The 22,224-nt window shown below is 35.4% G+C and overlaps 1 protein-coding gene across 1 annotated transcript in view; it reads right to left on the reverse strand.

Moving 5' to 3' along the window:
- DGKB (diacylglycerol kinase beta) overlaps positions 1 to 22,224 on the reverse strand; it is a 1,145,939-nt gene that overhangs the window by 486,696 nt on the left and 637,019 nt on the right. Inside the window, exons 25-27 of the mRNA XM_055589891.1 lie at positions 10,744 to 10,829; positions 8,334 to 8,423; positions 701 to 861 (exon numbers count right to left, since the gene is read on the reverse strand). Coding sequence (XP_055445866.1) covers positions 701 to 861; positions 8,334 to 8,423; positions 10,744 to 10,829 — 337 coding nt within the window. The remainder of the gene's footprint in view (positions 1 to 700; positions 862 to 8,333; positions 8,424 to 10,743; positions 10,830 to 22,224) is intronic.

The following is a 22,224-nucleotide window of genomic DNA, read 5'->3' on the forward strand; positions in this document are numbered from 1 at the left end:
GAAAAATGAGACACGACGTAAATTAATATTGGGTGACTATGTTCAATAAAATGTAATGCTGTAGATATATATTTTAAGACGTCATAAGTCTGGGTAATATATAAATACATGTAAAATCACTGTTAACTTTATTAATTCCTTAGGGATTGAAATTTCAATAACTGTTTCAATTGCCAAGTGATATTTTAATTTCAGTCTCAAAGTTTTCAAGAAATTAAGACAAAAATTAGTTTTTTTACTAATTAACCACTTGAGAATACTAACAGCATTTTTCTTAGACTTCATAATTTTAAAAATAATGTCTATAACTAGAAAACTAATATGTTGTGATATTGTAAAATATATTTCAAAATAAGATAACGATGCATTCTTGTCACACTTTTAGAATGTGAAATTTATAACCTTATAAACCATTTTATAAACCTTATAAAGCATTCTAAGCTTAATTTTACTAAAAATTATCAAACAATTACATATAGTTTCTTTCCTTTGTTTAGCAAATGAAAAATCTATCACTGATTCTCTGATTTTAAATAAATTCAGAAGTTTTACTACTATTACCCATTAGAAGAGGTGTTTTGCTGACACAAAGGTAAAATAAATTACTTATAAGCAGTAAATCTTGGTAAATAAGAGTTTATGTCAATGATTATGCAGAACTGGTTAAAAAAAAAAAAGAACGTTTAGTGGAAAATCTTACCACGCCAATGGAAAAATAATTATTGATGATACTGTAAGGCACTGGGTCTCCCTTCTCATCTTTGTCATTAGGTATGACTTCAAACTTCCACCTGTCCAACATGATTTCTGTGCTGTTTTCAATGTCTTTTAAGATTTTCATCAAATTCTCACCTTCATAACCTAATGGAAAAAAAATTATATTGAGAAAAAATATAACCAAACAATAAAAGCTATTACTTATATGTATTTAAGTGTGTGAATGTTTGTATCATTCTAAGGCTAAATAATGCATTTCAAAGCAAATTTAATGCAAGGTGAAGAATTAATACCAATCTTATTATACTCATATCAATATTTTATCTGTAGCTTTAATTTGCAACTCATATTTCTCTCCTGTGGTACAAATTCTTAATATAGCCACTGCGTACCTCTCACAAAACTTTTTATCAATATGTTCAAAATGGAATTGATGATCTGTTTGGCTATCATCCTCCTGTGAATTCTGCCTCCCAAAGGGAGGCACCCTCTACCGACTTGCTAAAATAAAAGTTCTTGCTGCCACGTTGAACTTGTCCTTTGCTTCTACTCTCTCTGCAGGCTTTATATTTGATAATACTTTTTCCCAGAAGCCACCCTCCCAAAATGATAGATTCTATACAGGACCATAACATACAGTTCTCAAAACCAGCCATACCATAAAACTAGTATACTGCACTATAATTATTTACATCTTTCTCCTTAGATGTTCCTTTTCCCAAAAGTACCCTCCAGTAATGCTCAACAAATCCATTTTTAAATAAATCTACTATAGATAGTAACCATGGCCTGAAAGTTATTGCTTAATATTATATTTTCTCTTAAATGGACCTTTAGTTATCTAACATTATAGTTAATTAGGGGTGTAGCCTAACCCTGGCTGTGTTATTTACTGAAGTGTTTGCTTTTAACATTCTAAATAGCTTCTTTCTCCATAAAAACTTAGCTTTGGTGTGAGAATGAAGTGAGGTAAAAAGAGAAAATACATAAAAGGTCTTAGTCTATGAGGCAAAAGAATAGAAAGTTGTCAACAACAATACTGATGATGAAATTAGGATGTGAAATGTTATACTAAGTTAAATAATGTATCTCTAACTCTAATACACACAGATTCTTGAAATGATGTTTTGAGTTGGACAACATTTTCATAGATGTTTTTCTGTGTCCAACTCAGGTTTATATTTTAATACTTTATCTGTTGAATAAGTATATGCCAGAGGCTATGAGTCCTCATTAGAGGTGTTAACATACATACACTTAAAAAAAATGAATTGGATTAAAAGAAAAAAGAATAGGTATCAAAATATGCCAACATTCTCTAAAGACAAATAAATTATATTTATGGTGTATTTGTTGAATTAACTATTAGAGAATTAATTATTAACCAGAAATCAGGAATATTCATCCTGGAATCTACATCTCTTATCATACACAGGTCTAAAAAAATAATTATGAACTATTCAATACACACAGCAAAGAGTACAATAAACAGTGATTACACTGACATAAACATTAAAGGAAATAATAGATGCCATATCATATTTATAGCATAATTCAAAATTGATGAACATATATAAAATGCATAGAATAGTACTCAGTGATAAAACACTGAATTGTTTTCACTGCAAGGCTACAAAAATTAAGTGTACTTACTTTTCAGATCTTCTTAATAGTTCTATGCTCATTCTCAATATTTATTTCCTTGTTAAATTTCTTTTAAAGCTCCCAATTTTATATATATATATATATATTCCACATTGAATGGAATAAAAGGGGTTTATATTCATATATTTTTCCAAATTCTATTCTTATTTGAAAGTAAGTTTGATGATTTTAGATATAAATAATTTACATATACTAAACTAATATTATATAATATAGTATGAAAATATACACACACTCATCATAAATATAAGTAAATGATAATGCTTTAAACAAACATTGAGCTTCTTTTCAGCTATAGCTTATGTTAATAGAAACAGGAATGGAACTGATGAGGAAAGAACACAACAGAATTTAATTTAATGAAAGTATTAATAAAATGAGATTAAGTAGGGTCAATCAACTTAAATTCTTTAGCACTGGAAATGTTCTCAAAGTTTTTATGGGTAAGTATGAAAAAGGCTGGGCTTCCCTGGTGGATCAGATAGTAAAGAATCTGCCTGCAGTGCAGAAGACCTGGGTTTGATCCCTGGGTCTGGAAGATACCCTGGATAAGGAAATAGCAACACTCTCTAGTATTCTTGCCTGGAGAATTACATGGACAGAGAAGCCTGGCAGGCTACAGTAAACTGGGTTGCAAAGAGTTGGATATGACTGAGCGACTAACATACACATGAAAAAGGCCGGTATCAATCAGTCTTCTAGCCAAATAAAAATGGAAAGAGAGAGGCAATAAATCTATTTTGAGAATCATATGTGAAGTTCAGTATTAATTCACAAAGGTGAAGAACTCCAAATTGTTGTTCTCCACTTAACAGATATCTATGCCCTACATGTTTGTATTTATCTGTGCTCAAGCTTGTTAAATAATGATTCATAACTATAAATAGCATTCCTGAACTCAGTAAGATTATATTTTTTAAAAAAGAAAAACTTACTAATAAGCAAACAAAAGCTTGCTCTAGAAAAGAATGATGATACTTTGTTTCTATTATTTTGATTTAAAGGCTATAATCACTCTAGGCTAAGAAATCAAATGAAAACATAATTAGTATTTATCTTCCATTTAATGATATGATGTTATCATAATAACTGAATCTATCTAAAAAGTCATTTTTACAAATTTAAGATCACATGAAGAAAAGCAATATCTAAAAAGTCATTTTTACAAATTTAAAATCACATGAAGAAAACATTTGTAAGAGTGTGTTGCATCTAAAACTCTGTCTCTTACTCCCTTACTCTTCACAGTATTTTTTCTTGCAATAATTTTCAGAATTTTGTTTGAGGGATTAAGTATTGCCAGAAAAAACTGCAAAGGAAATGAAAATAAAGTATTTTTTCAAATTCCCTAAGAAGTCCTACATGTGTACATTTTATATTTTTCAAAATTTGCAATACATTCATAAAAATTAAACTTCCAGTCAATAGATTCCAGTGACATTAAGTGAACCAAATGATTATTAGTCAAATAAAGTAATTTCTTTCCCAAATGTTAAGTATAATGATAATTAGTATAACTACAAGAAGGGCTCAGACACTGGGCAAATAACTTGATATCTGGGGTGTAAGAAACCACAAGGTAGGGTTCTTAGTGCAAAGTGCCAGTCACTCAGTCATGTCTGACTCTTGAGATCCTATGGACCATAGCCCGCCAGGCTCCTCTGTCCATGGGATTCTCCAGGCAAGAATAATGGAATGAGTTGTCCAGGAGATCCTCCCAACTCAGGGGTCAAACCTGTGTCTCTTCTGTCTCCTGCACTGGCAAGTGGGTTCTTTACCACTAGTGCCACCTCCAACTATTTTCTTCAGGTTCTGATGAAGAACCGGAAGTTCTGATGAAGAATCTGAAGCACACAGTTTTAAGTAACTTGCTCAAAGTTAGACACTTGACAAGAAATAATTCACACCACTTCAGAGTGTGTGTCTTTATTAGTAAACTCTATCAAATGGCACCCTCATTTTCCTAACTGCTCATCTTGAGCATCTTGCAGTGCCCCCTAAAAACCCCACTTTCACCATAGCCCCCACCCAATCCATGGGCAAGCTGTACCAGCCTATCTCTGAAAATGTCAGTGCGTCCACTTGTTTCATTAGCATGACCACTGCCCTAGCCCGGTCTGTTCGTCCTCTAATTTCAATGGTAATACAAGTTCTGGTCTCTAAACCTATGCTTCCCCACATCTCCACATTTTCTTAGCTTTTTTTATGTCCCCAAATTCACTTATTTTGAAAACGTAAATGTCACTGTGTCACTCTGCTTTTGAAACTCTTCCAAAGTTTTGCTATGTGCTTCAGTAACATAAAGTTTCTACCATGACCACTAAGACCTACATAATCCGCTCCTACTTCTCTCTCCAACATCATCTATTCCCACCTCCCTCCTGAGGCCATACCTACCTGTCACCCAACAACCTCTTAGAGTTAGATGATCACTCTTCCTTCATTCCTTTCAATACAGAGAGCTCTTTCTTTCTCTGCATATTTTAAACCCAGCTTAAATGTTACTTCCTAAAGGACATCTTCTTGACTATATAGCTGAATAGTTTCCTTCTGTATCTTGCTGCGCTAAGTCGCCTCAGTCATGTTCGACTCTTTGCAACCCTATGGACTATAGCCCAACAGGCTCTTCTGTCCATGGGATTCTCCAAGCAAGAATACTGAAGTGAGTTGCCATGCCCTCCTCCAGGGGAGTTTCCCTCTATTATTCTCTAAAAATACATTCTGATTATTTTATAATCTTGACCTTATTTTGTAATTATATATTTCATTATTCACTGATCTATTGTCTGGATACTCAATGAAAATATAATTCTCAAATAGTAAAAGCCCTTTATTTCTCATTCACTATTTAGCACATTGAACAGTGCCAACATATACTAGATACAAAGAGTTCATCATCAATATACACTCTAACAAATACTGTCTCTGTCCACTGATAGTAATATCTTTAAAACTGTTTTGTAAGGAAATAATTAGAGGATACTATGGAACTTCTATACTCAATTTTGAGATTTAAGTCATTTGCCAGATTGGAACCAAATAAAGTTATTAATTTTCAAATACCAAAAATACTTTTGAGAAGAATATATAAGAAGCCACATGAACGAGTCTCTTCTTTTTAATCAATATACAAATATTAACACTGGAATATATGAGCATTGCATAAGCAATGGTTCATTCTTTCTATCTATCTATCTATCTTTAGATTCTATAAAATTTAATACATCATTTTATAATATTATTTTATTGTTATATCCTTAATGAAAATCGCAAATATATCATATGCCATGTTTTTAACTTGGTCTCAAATTCTGTCATATACACAAATACATATACACGTCGTAGAGTCCATAAGTTATCCAGGTACAAATGGAACAATCGTTCTCATATTTTTCTGTGAATCAAATTACTTAGGGAGTTTGCTTAAAAAGGAAACCACCTGTGCAGTTTCATCCCTAGAGATTCCAATTCAACTTATATGAGGTGAGGTCAGTCCACTGTATCTTTAACAAGCTCCCCAAGGGTTTCTGATTCACACTGTCTTAGTAGACACTCTTCAAACTTCACTGGGTTTAGATGCTAAAAATATTTAGGATTCAGTTCTTGCTGCTTAGCAAATATGATTTTCTTTTCTTTGATATCTTCAGGTAAGTTTAGCCTATTAATGATATTTCAAATTATTTTAAGATTTCATCTTGAAATATTCTCCATTTTCTCATCTGCTCCATCTACAGTATTCCATTTTTGAGTTCCTTCAGTATGTCAAGTGACTTCCTATCTCTAGGGGATTAAACCTGATGTTTCTTCTGCCTGTCAAGTCCACCTTCAATACTATATGGCTCTGTCATTATCCACCTATTAGAGTACTCCCTATTTTGGGCTTTTCTCTTAGCTCAGACGGTAAAGAATCTGCCTGCAATGCAGGAGACCTGGGTTCGACATGGAACAACAGACTGGTTCCAAATCAGGAAAGGAGTACGTCAAGTCTATATATTGTCACCCTGCTTCTTTAAATTATATGCAGAGTAAATCATGCAAAATGCAGGGCTGGATGAAGCACAAACTGGAATCAAGATTTCTGGGAGAAATAGCAATAACCTCACATACACAGATGACATCACCATTATGGCAGAAAGCAAAGAAGAACTAAAGAGTCTCTTGATGAAAGTGAAAGAGGAGAGTGAAAATGTTAGCTTAAAACTCAACATTCAGAGAACTAAGATCATGGCATCCAGTCCCATCACTTCATGGCAAATAGATGGGAAAACAATGGAAACAGTGAAAAACTATCTTTTTGGGCTCCAAAATCACTGCAGATAGTTACTGCAGCCATGAAATTAAAAGACGCTTACTCCTTGGAAGAAAAGCCATGATCAACCTAGATAACATATTAAAAAGCAGAGACATTACTTTGCCAGTGAAGGTCCATCTAGTCAAAGCTATGGTTTTTCCTAGTCAGGTATGGATGTAAGCACTGGACTATAAAGAAAGCCGAGTGCTGAAGAATTGATGCTTTTGAACTGTGGTGTTGGAGAAGACTCTTGAGAGTCCCTTGGGCTGCAAGGATATCCAACTAGTCCATCCTAAAGGAAATCAGTCCTGAATATTCATTGGGACTGATGCTGAAGCTGAAGCTCCAATACTTTGGCCACCTGATGTGAAGAGCTGACTCATTTGAAAAGCACCTGACACTGGGAAAGATTAAAGGCAGGAGGACAAGGAAACAACAGAGAATGAGATGGTTGGATGGCATCACCAACGCGACAGACATGAGTTTGAGTAGGCTCAGGGAGTTGGTGATGGACAGGGAAGCCTGATGCTGCAGTCCATGGGTTTGCAAAGACTCATACAGGACAGAGCAACTGTACTTATTTGGGGCTTCTCTCTTAGCTCAGATCGTAAAGAATTTGCCTGCAATGCAAGAGACCTGGGTTCGATTCCTGGGTTAAGAAGATCCCCTGGAGGAGAAAATGGCAAGCCACTCCAGTATTCTTGCCTGGGAATCCCACGGACACAGAAACCTGGTGAGCTACAGTCCATGGGTCACAAGAGTGGGACACGACTTAGTGACTAAACCACCACCACCCCTCAAGTTCTCCCTATTTTACCTTGTCAGTTCCTAAGTAAGCTCATTCATTATGCTGATTATTATCTTGCTTGTCAGTAAGAAGTCTCACAATTTACATATGACTTCATATTCCACTAGAATTTAAGGCCCTTTATAAAGCAGATCTTGTGTTCTTTCTATTCTTAACTGTCTATCCCAAGTGCAGCACATACCACGTAGTGCAAAGTTGGTTACATCTTGTACTCTCCTGACTTCCCTGGTGGCTCAGACGGTAAAGCGTCTGTCTACAATGCGGAAGACCCAGGTTCGATCCCTGGGTTGGAAAGATCCCATGGAGAAGGAAATGGCAATCCACTCCAGGACTATTGCCCGGAAAATCCCATGGACAGAGGAGCTTGGTAGGCTACAGTCCATGGGGTCTCAAAGAGTTGGACATGACTGAGTGACTTCACTTTCACTTTCTTGTACTCTCCTGGACAAGTTGTCCTTTCATCTTTCAACACTTTTCCTTTGTTTGTGATTCTTTCACACAAGTCAGAGATTAAAAATATGAACATTATTTTAAATTTAACCCATGCTTACCTCATTTCTTAAGTTGGAAACCCAAAAACCAGAGAAAGAGAAAGTTAGATGCTTGCCCTCCCATCTAGCATATAATTAGCAATCACAGTCTAACTCTTGGTCCACCGTTTGTTTCTCTACCCCAGACTATTATTCAAAATTATATTACATATCTGACAGCAATTACATTTGCTAAAAGCACATGAAAGCTGTCATGCAGTGGAGAAATGCTAAATTTAGTTTATTGAAAGAGGGTGCTCTGCACTATATTACTGTTTTTTAAGATTTTTGTTGTTGGTGGTGGTTTGTCATATCTATTTACCTCCTCCCCATCGCAGGCATCTTGCTAGATCATTGCCGGTCCCAAGAGGCAGAATAGCCACTGGAGGATGCTTGACTACATTAGCCTTTTCTGTATAATTGAAAAATTAAAAGAAAAAAAAATTGATCACTGACTGAACAACAATTTAAAAAAAAAAACACAGCTTGGCATGGAAGACATTCTACAGGGTACTTAGAAAAAGTCACATTTTATAGATATATACAATTATAAATTATGGTTAACGTATATGCATTTGTAGCAATTTATAAAATAAATAAATAACATAATTCACAGGGTGACAGGAATTTTTAAGACTTATATGTGAGGAAAGACTTAAATATGTTAATTTAGTTAAAAATTGTAGCACGTTTGACTTAACTCGGTTGAAATTCTCAAGGGTGCAGGTATATGCAACACAAGGATAGCACTAAAGTGGAAAAGTAGGTTCCTTAGAAAAGTCCTTTGGCAACATCAAGTCTAGGTATACTTTAAGAAAAATATATTTTGAAAACAGATGAATTCTAAAAGTTAGTGAAATGGGGAGAGTGAAAAAGTTGGCTTAAAGCTCAACATTCAGAAAATGAAGATCATGGCATCTGGTCCCATCACTTCATGGGAAATAGATGGGGAAACAGTGGAAACAGTGTCAGACTATTTTTTTGGGCTCCAAACTCACTGCAGATGGTGACTGCAGCCATGAAATTAAAAGACGCTTACTCCTTGGAAGGAAAGTTATGACCAACCTAGATAGCATATTAAAACCAGAGACATTACTTTGCCAACAAAGGTCTGGCTAGTCAAGACTATGGTTTTTCCAGTGGTCATGTATGGATGTGAGAGTTGGACTGTGAACAAAGCTGAGTGCTGAAGAATTGATGTTTTTGAACTGTGGTGTTGGAGAAGACTCTTGAGAGTCCCTTGGACTGCAAGGAGATCCAACCAGTCCATTCGAAGGAGATCAGCCCTGGGGTTTCTTTGGAAGGATTGATGCTAAAGCTGAAACTCCAGTACTCTGGCCACCTCATGCGAAGAGTTGACTCATTGGAAAAGACTCTGATGCTGGGAGGGATTCGGGACAGGAGGAAAAGGAAACGATAGAGGATGAGATGGCTGGATGGCATCACTGACTTGATGGACATGAGTTTGAGTGAACTCCGGGAGTTGGTGATGGACAGGGAGGCCTGGTGTGCTGTGATTCATGGGGTCACAAATAGTCGGACAGGACTGAACGACTGAACTGAACTGAACTGAACTGAACAATGGTTCTATTGCTCTGTGTCAGAGTCAACAACAGAAGACATTACCAGGTTTTGTTTGAGATGCAAGTTAATATAGTGTTTGGGTTCAGAAAAGATCATATCACTGAAATTCCACATGCTTTTGTTTGAGTCACTAAAGACATCTCACAAACATATATTACTTTATTTTTCTCCCTTCTCAGCCCCTCAGAGTAAGCATATGTGGGTAAAAAATGGGTAAGAAATAGATTATGTAGGGATGTGCCACAGTATACTACCGAAGGCTTAGATGTTAGGGACTAATGAAAACCAATAATTCCTACTGTTTTCACTAAAATTCTTACAAGTCCTCAGACACTGTTCAAGGGATTCCTTAATTTTGGTAGTTCTTGAACTCTGGTTTTGTCCTTAAAATATCAATACTATTGACATTGTTTATTGGAGGGCCAAAGAATACAATTTTCCCTTTTCTTTTCGAAATTAAAAAAAAAAAAAAAAAAGGTTAGTAGAGTAAAATTGTTAGGTGCTTACCAAAAGGGTGTTGACAATATGTATTCATTTTTAATCTGAATATTTTTGAGGGTATGAAAAGGTCGAATATTCTCAACTGCATTGATTGATAAAACTTTGCTTCAATACATATAGATAGTAAAACTTCTTTTGAATCAGGTCTTTCCTTTTTATGAAAGGATCTATTTTTAACAAAGAATTGGTCAGTCCAGATCTGGAAGTATCTGTGAAAGTCACTCAATCGTGTCCAACTCTTTGCAACCCCATGGACTATACAGTCCATGGAATTCTCCAGACCAGAATACTGGAGTGGGTAGCTGTTCCCTTCTCCAGGGGATCTTCCCAACTCAGGGATCGAACCCAGGTCTCCTGCATTGCAACTGGAGTCTTTACCAGCTGGGCCACCAAGGAAGTGGGTTTATTAAATTCCATGAAAAAAAATGAATGAGAAAACAAGTATTTGTAGTTATTTGTAAATTATTTTGACAGTTAAAAATCTGAAATACAAAATAAATTAAGCCATCAACATTCCAGATGTCTGACTGTTATCACTGTGTATTTTATTTAACAAAGATATGGATGTGTTAAATAAACAAATGAAATACACAGAATTTAAGGTTTCCACTCTCACCCAAGCCACATTAAATACGTGTCTTCATTACCTATGCAGTCCAAAATCCACCCTACAGTTCCATCTCCACCGCAGGCTAACACTCTGAAATCAGGAACATCACGGAAAAAGTTTAACCTGAAAAATAAGCATGTTACAGCACATTATTGATATTTCAAAGTTAGGACATTTTTATTTTTGTATATTTAGCATTTCATCTAATGAAAGATTTAGGTTTTGTTGAAAAATAGTAAACCCTTATCTACAATGAAATTCTAAAATAGAAGTATCAACATGTCCTAATTTAAATGTTATCATTATAATTCTATATTCCATAATATATTTTCTTTTAACAACTCTAAAGTGAAAAAATATAATTAATAAATTATAATAATTTTCATTAAGGTACAATCCCATATGTGATATGCAGTTTACCTAGACTATACAGATTACCTAGACATATGTATACAAATATGTTTTATTTACTAATTTTTATTGACTAACAATTCTCTCTTGAACAATCATATAAATGTGACTAATAGCTCAGTAAAAAATATATTTGAGAGTTTTCTGCCTTCTCCCTTACTGGGGGAAATTGATCAGGCTGTATCTGAGGTTTTAGCCAACTGTTTTCAGTGTTTCCTTCTGACTTTGAATCTGCGAATAGAAGCCAGGCTTCCTCCTCTCTTTTGACCTCCTTGGCAGTGTTTACCACCCAGGAATACACAAAAATGTCTGGGTTGGTTGTGATAAATGCTCACCACTTCTGCTGCTATTGCATGCAGCATGCTTATGAATGCAACCTACCTTGGGGAAAACTACAAAGACAAATAATGCATCCAGTTATACAATCATACATGCCTATTTTCTTGAAAAAAAGCAAATTTGAAACAAAACAGAATATCTGGGAATGTGTCTCTTCAACTTTCTAGCCCTGGTGGTAACAATATAATACAACTGGCTCTTCCTATCTGTAGGTTCTGCATCTGTAGATTCAACCAACCAGGAATTGAAAGTCTTTAAAAATAAAATCCAGGAAGTTTCCAAAAGTGAAACTTGAATTTGGTGAATCACAACTTATTACACAGAAGGTATATTGTATTTTACAACTATATACATAGCATTTTCATTTTATTAGGTATTATAAGTAACCTAAAGTTCATTTCCAATGAGTCAACTCTTCACATGAGGTGACCAAAGTACTAGAGTTTCAGCTTCATTCCTTCCAATGCTGGGAGGGATTGGCGGCAGGAGGAGAAGGGGATGACAGAGGATGAGATGGCTGGATGGCATCACTGACTTGATGGATGTGAGTCTGAGTGAACTCTGGGAGTTGGTGATGGACAGGGAGGCCTGGCATGCTGCAATTCATGGGGTCGCAAAGAGTTGGACATGACTGAGCGACTGAACTGAACTGAACTGAACTGAAAGTTCATTTAAATGTATGACAACAATTGCCACTGTATGTAAGGGACTTAAAGCTCCTGTGGATTTTGTTATCTGGAGAGTCCTGGAACGAATCACCTGTGGATATCAAGGGAAGACTGTATGCAGTCATCTAAGAAAATTTTCTTTAAGATTACATATATAAATGTACATGTCAATTTTATCATACTGGGGCTTCCCTGGTGACTAGGATAGTAAAGAATCTGCCTGCAGTACAGGAGACACAGGTTCAATCTCTGTGTAGGGAAGATCCCCTGGAGAAGGGAATGAAAACCCAACTCCAGTATTTTTGCCTGGAGAATTCCATGGACAGAGGATCCTGGTGGGTTACAGACCATGGGGGTCACAAAGAGTTGGACACAATAGAGCGACTAACACAATATAACATTTTATGATTAAAAATACTGTCATTTCATGTACTTTAAAGTATTTTTAGTGTTTCACTGCCACAAAATAACAGGTAATGTAGTTAATATTGTTTGAATACATTTATTTGAGCAAGTGTATCAGTTTTGAAAGCTAATCTTCTAGAAGGGAAATAATTACAACAACACATTACCCCCTGGATGGTTCCCACTATAGAAAATGTACATGTCCATTTCCTTGAAACTCCAAAACACTACTTATAAACAACTTTATGATATTTCTTCAATAAGTAAAAAAAAAAAATACCATGGTGCTATTATCATAAAATCACATTCCCCTGTTTACTAGTTGTTGAACATATTTTTGTAGGCTCACAGACCTGTGACCTTCTTTGTGAACTGCATCATCAAAGCACTGTACCTCTTTCCCATGAGTTGTATTTTATTCTTATAAACACTAGATATTATTAGTAATATTTTAATTCAAATTAGCGTCATTAAAATTTTGGTTAATGTAACACAAAATGTGTAAATATAATAGTAATGTAAACAAATCAACTGAACCACCGCCACCTAGTAGCAGGAAGCACAGATATTTAGAACACAAAATTGTCCTGTACTTCATTGTTTATTATATTGTGGATATTTACCTTTTGTTAGACACGTTGCAAAATTTTCTTCCTGATTATCACTGGGTTAGTTTGCTTAGATTATATAAGCAAAACAATGTACCAGCTGTCCACCCCAGAGAGTAGAACATTTCTAGTAACTTGCATATCCTTCTGTGTTTCTTCCCCATAGGACCCTCCTCCCTTGTTAACAAAGGTGGGCATTATTCTGAATTTCAGGTTAGCATGTACATGCCATAAACAACACATTGTTTGTATTTTGCTTTTTCTTCACAGCATTGTTATTAAGATTCCTCCATGTAGTAGCCGAATTTCCATCCATCAGTAATTGAAGTTCTGTTATACCTACTGCTGTGTTCAATACCATTTCTGTGATTATGCTTTTTAAATCCATGCCATTGGATATTTGGAGTATTTTATATTCTTATAAAAATCCATTTTCAGAAATACTTTCTAATGCACATGGACGGTGATCACTCTTGCAATTTGACAAGATATTATCAATTGGTATCCTATAGTAGTTATAGCAATGCATGTACTTATCGGGAATATTAGAAAAAGTGTGCTGAGCCCATCTGCTCTAATACTTGTAATATCACTTTTTTTTTTAAATTTCATGTGTTTCCTCATATGTGCAATGTCTTCCCCATCTTTACTCCTTATTTCTTGCTGATTTGTAAAAATTCTTTACTTTTTCTTAATTTTAATCCTTTTGAGGATTTTTTTGTTTGTTTAGTTTGTGGTTTTTTGAAAAATACTTCCTACAGGAAGAAAGTTTCTTCTTTTACTTTCCTAAATGTGTATTTTAACAAACAAGATTTTAGTTTTAATGTACTGAAGTTTATCCATCTTATGATAAATGGCTAGCACTTTCGCTTGTTTTGTGTAACAAAATAGTTGTTTCCTCAGTGGTCAGAAGAGAACACATTTACTCTCTTAAAATTTCAGTTTTATTTTTGACAAAGAAATTGTCTGTGGGCATGTGACAGGATAGTATGAAGTATTAACATAGAAGAGAATATATATTATACATAAAATATTCACAGCATTCTACACTGGTTGTGTCAAAAAGGGATCCCTTTTTTTTCCCTTCTTCACTACCTTTCTTCTTCCTCTGCTGCTGCTAAGTCACTTCAGTCATGTCTGACTCTGTGCGACCCCATAGATGGCAGCCCACCAGGCTCCCCCGTCCCTGGGATTCTGCAGGCAAGAACACTGGAGCGGGTTGCCATTTTCTTCTCCAATACATGAAAGTGAAAAGTGGAAGTGAAGTCGCTCAGTCGTGTCTGACTCTAGTGACCCCATGGACTGCAGCCTACCAGGCTCCTCCACCCATGGGATTTTCCAGGCAAGAGTACTGGAGTGGGGTGCCATTCCCTTCTCCTCTTCTTCCTCTACCCTCACTCTTTCTCTTTCTCCATTTCTCCCTTTCTCATTTCCTGTCTTCCTTCCTTTAAGCTATTGTGCAACAATTTCCATCCATAAATCCATCTTTTCATGTTTTAGATAACTCAACTTAATATCATGCAGATCCATCATGAATCAAATTTCCATATGTGGGTATTTTTCTTTTAGACTCTATTCTATTTTATTTATGAATGTGTCTGTCTCTGCACCAGTACCACACTATTATAATAGTACAGCTTTATAGTTAGTCTATATCTCATTGAGCATGAAAAATTTTAGCTATTTTTTCTCTTTTGCTTTTCTATATACATATTGAATTTAATTTCTCATATTCCATAAAAGTAAAAACAAAGACACAAAAATCATTATTTTTTAAAAACTGGAGTTACATGAAGCCTATGTATGATGTTATTTATTTCCTCATCCATGGATATAGGATGTTTCAATTTACTCTTTAACATCCTTAAATTTTTAAAATTTTTTGCTTGCAAGTCTTTGTTACATTTATTCTTGGATGGTTTGTAGCTTGTGTTAGTATCTTAAACTTTTAAATTGTTTATTAATGTTTTTGTTGCTGGCATGTAAAATACATTTGAGTTTAATTTATTGATTTTATATACAGCCACATTATTCTTCATTTTTTCTGTTGCCTATATTTTATTTGTAGACTTATTTGGATTTTTGTCTAAACAACTATATCATGTGCTAATGACAATGATACTGTTGCTGATCTTCAATCCTTATAATTATTTCTCTCCCTGTCTTACTGTGCTGGCCATGGAGGGCTTTAATAATTTGCTGAATTAGAGCTTACATACATACCTTGTGCCTGAAATTAAATGGAATACTTTCAGAATTTCCCCACTTAGGATGATGTCTGTTGTAGGCATTTTCTTCTTCTTTTCTTTTTTGAGTGACATCTTAGATAAGGTTAATAAAATTTTCTTCAATTTTTTTTATATAGAAGGAATTTATATTATAATTCAGTGTTAATACTCTCTGTACCTTGTGAAATACTGATATGATTCATTTAACTGGTAATGTGGGAGTATACATTTACATATTTATGCATCACTAAACCATTCTTACTATACTTTCATGTGCTCAAATTGACACTATTTATTAACATTTTTTAGAGAATTGGGTTTGGTTTGCTAATATTTTATTTACAACTTTGCATGTATATTCATGGACACAACAGATTTAATATATTTTTCTCCATACCACCTCTAATTTTTTATCAAATTATTCCATCTCCTAAAACCCTTTGCAGAATATGCCCTTATTTTGGAGTATCTGTATATTAAAATTGTTAGCACTTGCAAATCAACTATCCAATTTCTGGTGAGTTTTTGATATTTTTTAATTAAGAAATATTAAATATTACAACTAATTTGATAATTACGGAAAGAGGTAATATTTTCTAATTCTTCCTAAATTAGTTTATACCAACTATATTTCTGTACTAATCTGCCTGTCTCCTACATTTTCAAAGACCTTGTCATTAAAGTCTATAAAAGCTTTTCAAATATGCCAGTATCTGAAATGTTTACCATAACTGTTTCAAGTAAAAGCCTAACCACCCATATGACTCACCATTGCTCTTCTATTCCATAATGATATTTCATCTGTTACTCATTCTTGTTTTCTTTTAAAATAGTCATTTTTCATTCTTCTGCAACATCCTACCCCCAAATATAAACTGCATGTGACTGTCAGATCAGCTTACTCTCTGTAAACTGATTGCTAAATGGATTGAAAAACTGACCTCTCTGTCTTAACTTCTTATTCTACTCCATCCATGCAGTTTTCCCTAGAGATTAATTCATTACTTACTTCATTCATTCCTTGAATACCATGTGTGTGTTAGTCTCTCAGTCATATCTGACTCTTTGTGATCCCAGGGACTGTAGCCTGCCAGTCTCCTCTGTCCATGGGATCCTTCAGGAAAAGAATACTTGAGTGGGTTTAATTCCCTTCTCCGGGGCCTTGAATAGTAGTCTTAGGTGAGTTTCAGTTTTGTATCTTTAAAATGGAATTAAAACCCCCTGCTTTATTTGCCTGTATTGTGGAATAAACAAAGGATGTATATAAATTTAATTGTATTATAAGCCATGCTCTGTAGAGACACCCAAGACAGACAGGTCATGTTGGAGAGCTCTGACAAAACATGGTATACTGGAGAATGGAGTGGCAAACCACTTAGCATTTTGTCCTTGAGAACCCCATGAACAGTATGAAAAGGCAAAAAGATAGGACACTGAAAGATGAACCCTCCAGCTTGGCAGATGTACAATATGCTACTGGAGAAGAGCAGAGAAATAATCCAGAAGGAACGAAGAGGCTGAGCCAAATGGAAATGACACCCAGCTGTGGATGGGATGTGCCTGGTGGTGAAAGTAAAGTCTGATGCTGTAAAGAACAATATTGCATAGAAACCTGGAAAGTTAGGTCCATGAATCAGGGTAAACTGAAAGTGGTCAGATAGGAGATGGCAAGAGTGAACATCAACATTTTAGAAATCAGTGAACTAAAATGGATGGGAATGCGTGAATCTAATTCAGATGACCATTATATCTACTACTTTGGACAAGAATCCCTTAGAAGAAATGAAGTAGCCCTCATAGTCAACAAAAGAGTACAAAATGCAGTACTTGGGTGCAATCTCAAAAACAAAAGAATGATCTCAGTTCATTTCCAAGACAAATCATTCAATATCAGAGTAATTCAAGTCTATGTGCCAAACATTAATGCCGAAGAAGCTGAAGTTGAATGGTTCTATGAAGACCTACAAGACCTTCTAGAACTAACACCTAAAAAAGATGTCCTTTGCATCATAGGGGACTGGAATGCAAAAGTAGGAAGTCAAGACATACCTGGAGTAAGAGGCAAGTTTGGCCTTGGAGTACAGAATGAAGCAGGGCAAAGGATAACAGAATTTTGCCAAAAGAATGCACTGCTTGTAACAAATACTCTCCTCTAACACAAGGTACAACTTTATACTTGGACATCACCAGATGGTCAATGACAATATCAGATTTATTATCTTCTTTGCAGCCTAAGATGGAGAAGCTCTATACAGTCAGCAAAAACAAGACCGGGAGCTGACTGTGGTTCAGATCATGAACTCTTTAGTTCAAAATTCAATAAATTTGAAGAAAGTAGGGAAAACCACTAGCGCATCCAGGTATGACCTAAATCAAATCCTTTATGATTATACAGTGGAAGTGACTAATAGATTCAAATGATTAGATCTTAAAGTGTGCCTGAAAAACTATGGATGGAGGTTTGTAACATAGTACAGGAGGTGGTGATCAAATCATGCCCCAAAAAGAGATGCAAAAAGCCAAAATGGTTGTGTGAGGAGACCTTACAAATAGCTGAGAAAAGAAAAGTGAAAGGCAAAGGAGAAAAGGAACAATATGCCCATCTGAATGCAGAGGTCCAAAGAATAGCAAGAAGAGATAAGAAAGCTTTCTGAAGTGGACAATGAGGAGAAATAGAGGAAAACAATAGAATGGGAAAGACTAGAGATCTCTTCAAGAAAATTACAGATACCAAGAGAATATTTCATGCAAGAAGGGCATGATAAAGGATAAAAAGAGTATGGACTAACAGAAGCAAAAGAGATTAAGAAGAGGTGGCAAGAATATACAGGAGAATTGTACAAAAAAGGTCTTAATGATGCAGATAACCAGGATGGTGTGGTCACTCACCTAGAATCAGACATCCTAGAGTGTGAAGTGAAGTGTGCCTGAGGAAGTATTACTAAGAACAAAGCCAGTGGAGGTGCCATTCCAGTTGAGTGATTTCAAATCCTAAAATATGATGCTGTTAAACTGCTTCATTCAATATGCAGCAACTTTGGAAAACTCAGCAGTGGTCGCAACTGGAAAAGGTCAGTTTTCATTCCACTCCCAAAGAAGGTCAATACCAAAAACATCAAACTACTACATAATTGCACTTATTTCACACGCTAACAAGGTAATGCATCCTTCAATCTGGGCCTCAAGAACCGAGAACTTCCAAATGTATAAGTTGCATTTAGAATAGGCAGAGGAACCAGAGATCAAATTGTCAACATCTATTGGATCATAGAAAAAGGAAGGGAATTCCAGAAAAACATGTATTTCTGTTTTGTGGACTACCCGAAAGCCTTTGACTATGTAGATCACAACTGTGGAAAATTCTTAAAGAGATGGAAATACCAGACTGCCTTACCTACCTCCTGAGAAACCTATATGCAGGTCAAGAAGCAACAGTTAGAACTGGACATGGAAAAATGGACTGGTTCAAAATTGGGAAAGGAGTACATCAAGGCTGTATATTGTCAACTTGCTTATTTAACTTCTATGTAGAGTGCATCTTGTGAAATGCTGGGCTAAATGAAGCTCAAAGTGGAATCAAGATTGCAGGGAGAAATATCAGCAACCTCAGATGTGCAGATGACACGTTCTTAATGGCAGAAAACAAAGAGGAACTAAAGATCCTCTTGCTGAAAGGAAAAGAGGAGAGTAAAAATGCTGGCTTAAATCTCAACATTCAAAAAACTAAGATCAAGGCATCCGGTCCCACCACTTCATGGCAAATAGATGGGGATACAATGAGAACAGTGACAGAATTTATTTTCTTGGACTCCCAAATCACTGCAGATGGTGACTGCAGCCATAAAATTAAAAAAACACTTGATCCTTGGAAGAACTATGATAAACCTAGATAGCATATTAAAAAGCAGATATGTTACTTTGCCGACAAAGGTCCATATAGTCAAAGCTTGGCTTTTCCAGTAGTCATGTATGGATATGCGAGTTGGACCATAAAGAAGGCTGAGCACCAAAGAACTGATGCTTTCAAACTATGGTATTGGAGAAGACTCTTGAGAGTCCCTTGCACAGCAATGAGATCAAACCAATCAGTCCAAAGGAAATCAACCCTTAATATTCATTGGCAGGACTTTTGCTAACGACGAAACTCCAAAACTTTGGTCACCTGATGCGAATAGCCAACTCATTGGAAAAGACCCTGATGATGGGAAAGATAGAAGGCAGGTGGAACAGGGGACACAGAGGATGAGATGGTTGGATGGCATCACCAATTCAATAGACATGAGTTTCAGCAAATTCCAGGAGACCGTGAAGGACCACAAAGCCTGGTGCACTGCAGTCCATCAGGTCGCGAAGAGTCAGACACTACTGAGCACTGAACAGCAACAACAATCCAGAGATATTATTAATTTAAGAATTTTCTCTTTATGAAAAGTAGTAAATATATTTTATAAATCAGATTGTCCCTCCTCTATTTTACCACCCTCTTCACCCGTCATGTTCTGACAAAATAGCCTTTTCTAGGAACAAAGCTGGACAGTGATGAAAGTCCTATCTCCCAGCAGAAACTACTGGGAGACCTACTTATGGCAATGGGGACACAAAGTGCATAGGAAAACAGCTCTGCCTGAAAACAAAGGCAAGAGACTTGGCAGAGTCAAAATGCAAGACTGTGTGACAATTGACTTTTCATTCATTAAGCTGCAAAAACCAGCAGATGTGAGGCTCATACTTCTTAAGTCATACTAAGGATGCGGAGGATGAGCGAATGAGGAGTGTTTGAAAAGATTCCCCTTTGTGGACACTTTGGTACTGTAGACTATGTTTTACCTGTAAAGGTAAACGTTTCACTTGAAGAACCAGTAGGTTCTTTTTTTTTTTTCATTTTGCAATGAAATAATCATGTGTGGGTCCTGAATTTATTTTTTTGCTATTTAATGGAAATTTTTTTTAAAAATTGGGACACTTTTTAAAGCAAATCAATGATTCTTGAGTTTTCAGTGTTCATCATTGTAACACTGACTCTCCTAGAGTATTTTTTCTTTATCCCTGACAGCTAAACTCGAGCAAGAGCCTATGTAATTTGTGGGTTAAGTAACTCTGTGTCTAACGCCTTCACACTTCAAAAAAAAAAAAAGTGAGTAGTAAGATCAAGATGGTTAATGCCAATAAAAGCAAGTAAAAGTATTTCATCTAAGATTCAGAAGTCTACTTTCCATTTTAAGTAAGTATTAGGATAAAACAGGTATAGAAAAATTAGGAAGTTTTCATTTGTGCCTGATAACAATATCTAAAAAGCACACCAGAAAAACTTGCTAAGAGAGAAGAAAAATTGCAGCACTGATTCCATTATCTTGCAAAGTGTCTTATGACCGGATTTTTGAAAGGACGATATGTAGGAATTTCTTTTAATTCCAATTTCACATTTTATTATTCATAGAAAATGGGATACTGCCATTTGTATATAATTTTTATATATCAGGTTGAGCATATAAATATAAATAAACATATGGTTATTAAAATGTACATATCGTACATTATATATTGCAAAATTGTATTCTTTGATACTTGTAGGAAATCAATATGAGACTGATAAATATTGTTAGCATAATGATCCAGATTGAATGCTCATTTCATTGTACATATTCACTTCGTTGCATTAAGGATCCAAAATAAAGGCTTCCCTGATAGCTCAGTTGGTAAAGAATCCACCTGCAATGCAGGAAACCCCGGTTCTGTTCCTGGGTTGGAAAGATCTGCTGGAGAAGGGATAAGCTACCCACTCCAGTATTCTTGGGCTTCCCTTGTGGCTCAGCTGGTAAAGAATCTGCCTGCAATGCAGAAAACCTGGGTTCAATCCCTAGGTTGGGAAGATCCCCTGGAGAAGGGAAAAGCTACCCACTCCAGTATTCTGGCCTGGAGAATTCCATGGACTGGACTTTCGCTTTCATTTTCATTTTTTCCTTCTCTTAGTTTAAAATAGTTTACTTCAAGAGTTTGCCTTTAAAAAGGTCTACATTTTGATTTAAACATTTTGAGCCAGAAACAAGCATATTTAACTCTTATTATTCAGCTCAGTTCATATTCATACCTCCCTTCTCCAGCAGATCTTCCCAACCCTGGAATCGAACCAGGGTCTCCTGCATTGCAGGCAGATTCTTTACCAACTGAACTATCAGGGAAACCCTCATACCTACATATACACAGATACATATTATTCTTACACTTATAAGATTAGATGGCTTCACAACTGTCTCACTAAAATCAGGCAAAAATATTTAGTCTGTGATGTTGTTGTGGTTTGAAAGTATTTTCTTTTTAGTCTAAAAAACCAATTCTTAATACCTTCCACCTTGATTTAGGATACCCACACTGTGTCTATACATACTTTGATATCATTGATATTATTATACTGCTGTTTCAGCCAATTTGAAAAAAAAAACTATGCATTTTTATATATTAAAAATATATATTTGGAAATGTAATTAAAATATTTTTCAGTTTGTAAGTCACACAACTACAACACAGATAAAACTAACAATTTTAGAATGAAGTGAAAAATATGATAAGGGGTTTAATTTAGCCAGAAATTACATCTATTTCCTGATCTTTCAAAGTTAACTTGGAAAAACTCATGCTAGTTCTTAATACTTTCAATTGGAAAGCACAGAGATATAATCTGTGGTACAAACAAAAGTCTAAACCCCTAACATGTAGCAGTAAAAGTGATTACTTTGGGTCTGTTTAGCAAGGCCACTCAAATCCATTCTGTTATCCCAATGTTTTTAATAATTAGGATGAATTTTATTTCATATGCATCAGATCATTCTACCAAGTGACTTCAGTATGCAAAGTAAGAAGT

Source organism: Bubalus kerabau, chromosome 8 (assembly GCF_029407905.1).
Source record: "Bubalus kerabau isolate K-KA32 ecotype Philippines breed swamp buffalo chromosome 8, PCC_UOA_SB_1v2, whole genome shotgun sequence".
NCBI classification, from domain to species: Eukaryota; Metazoa; Chordata; class Mammalia; order Artiodactyla; family Bovidae; genus Bubalus; species Bubalus kerabau.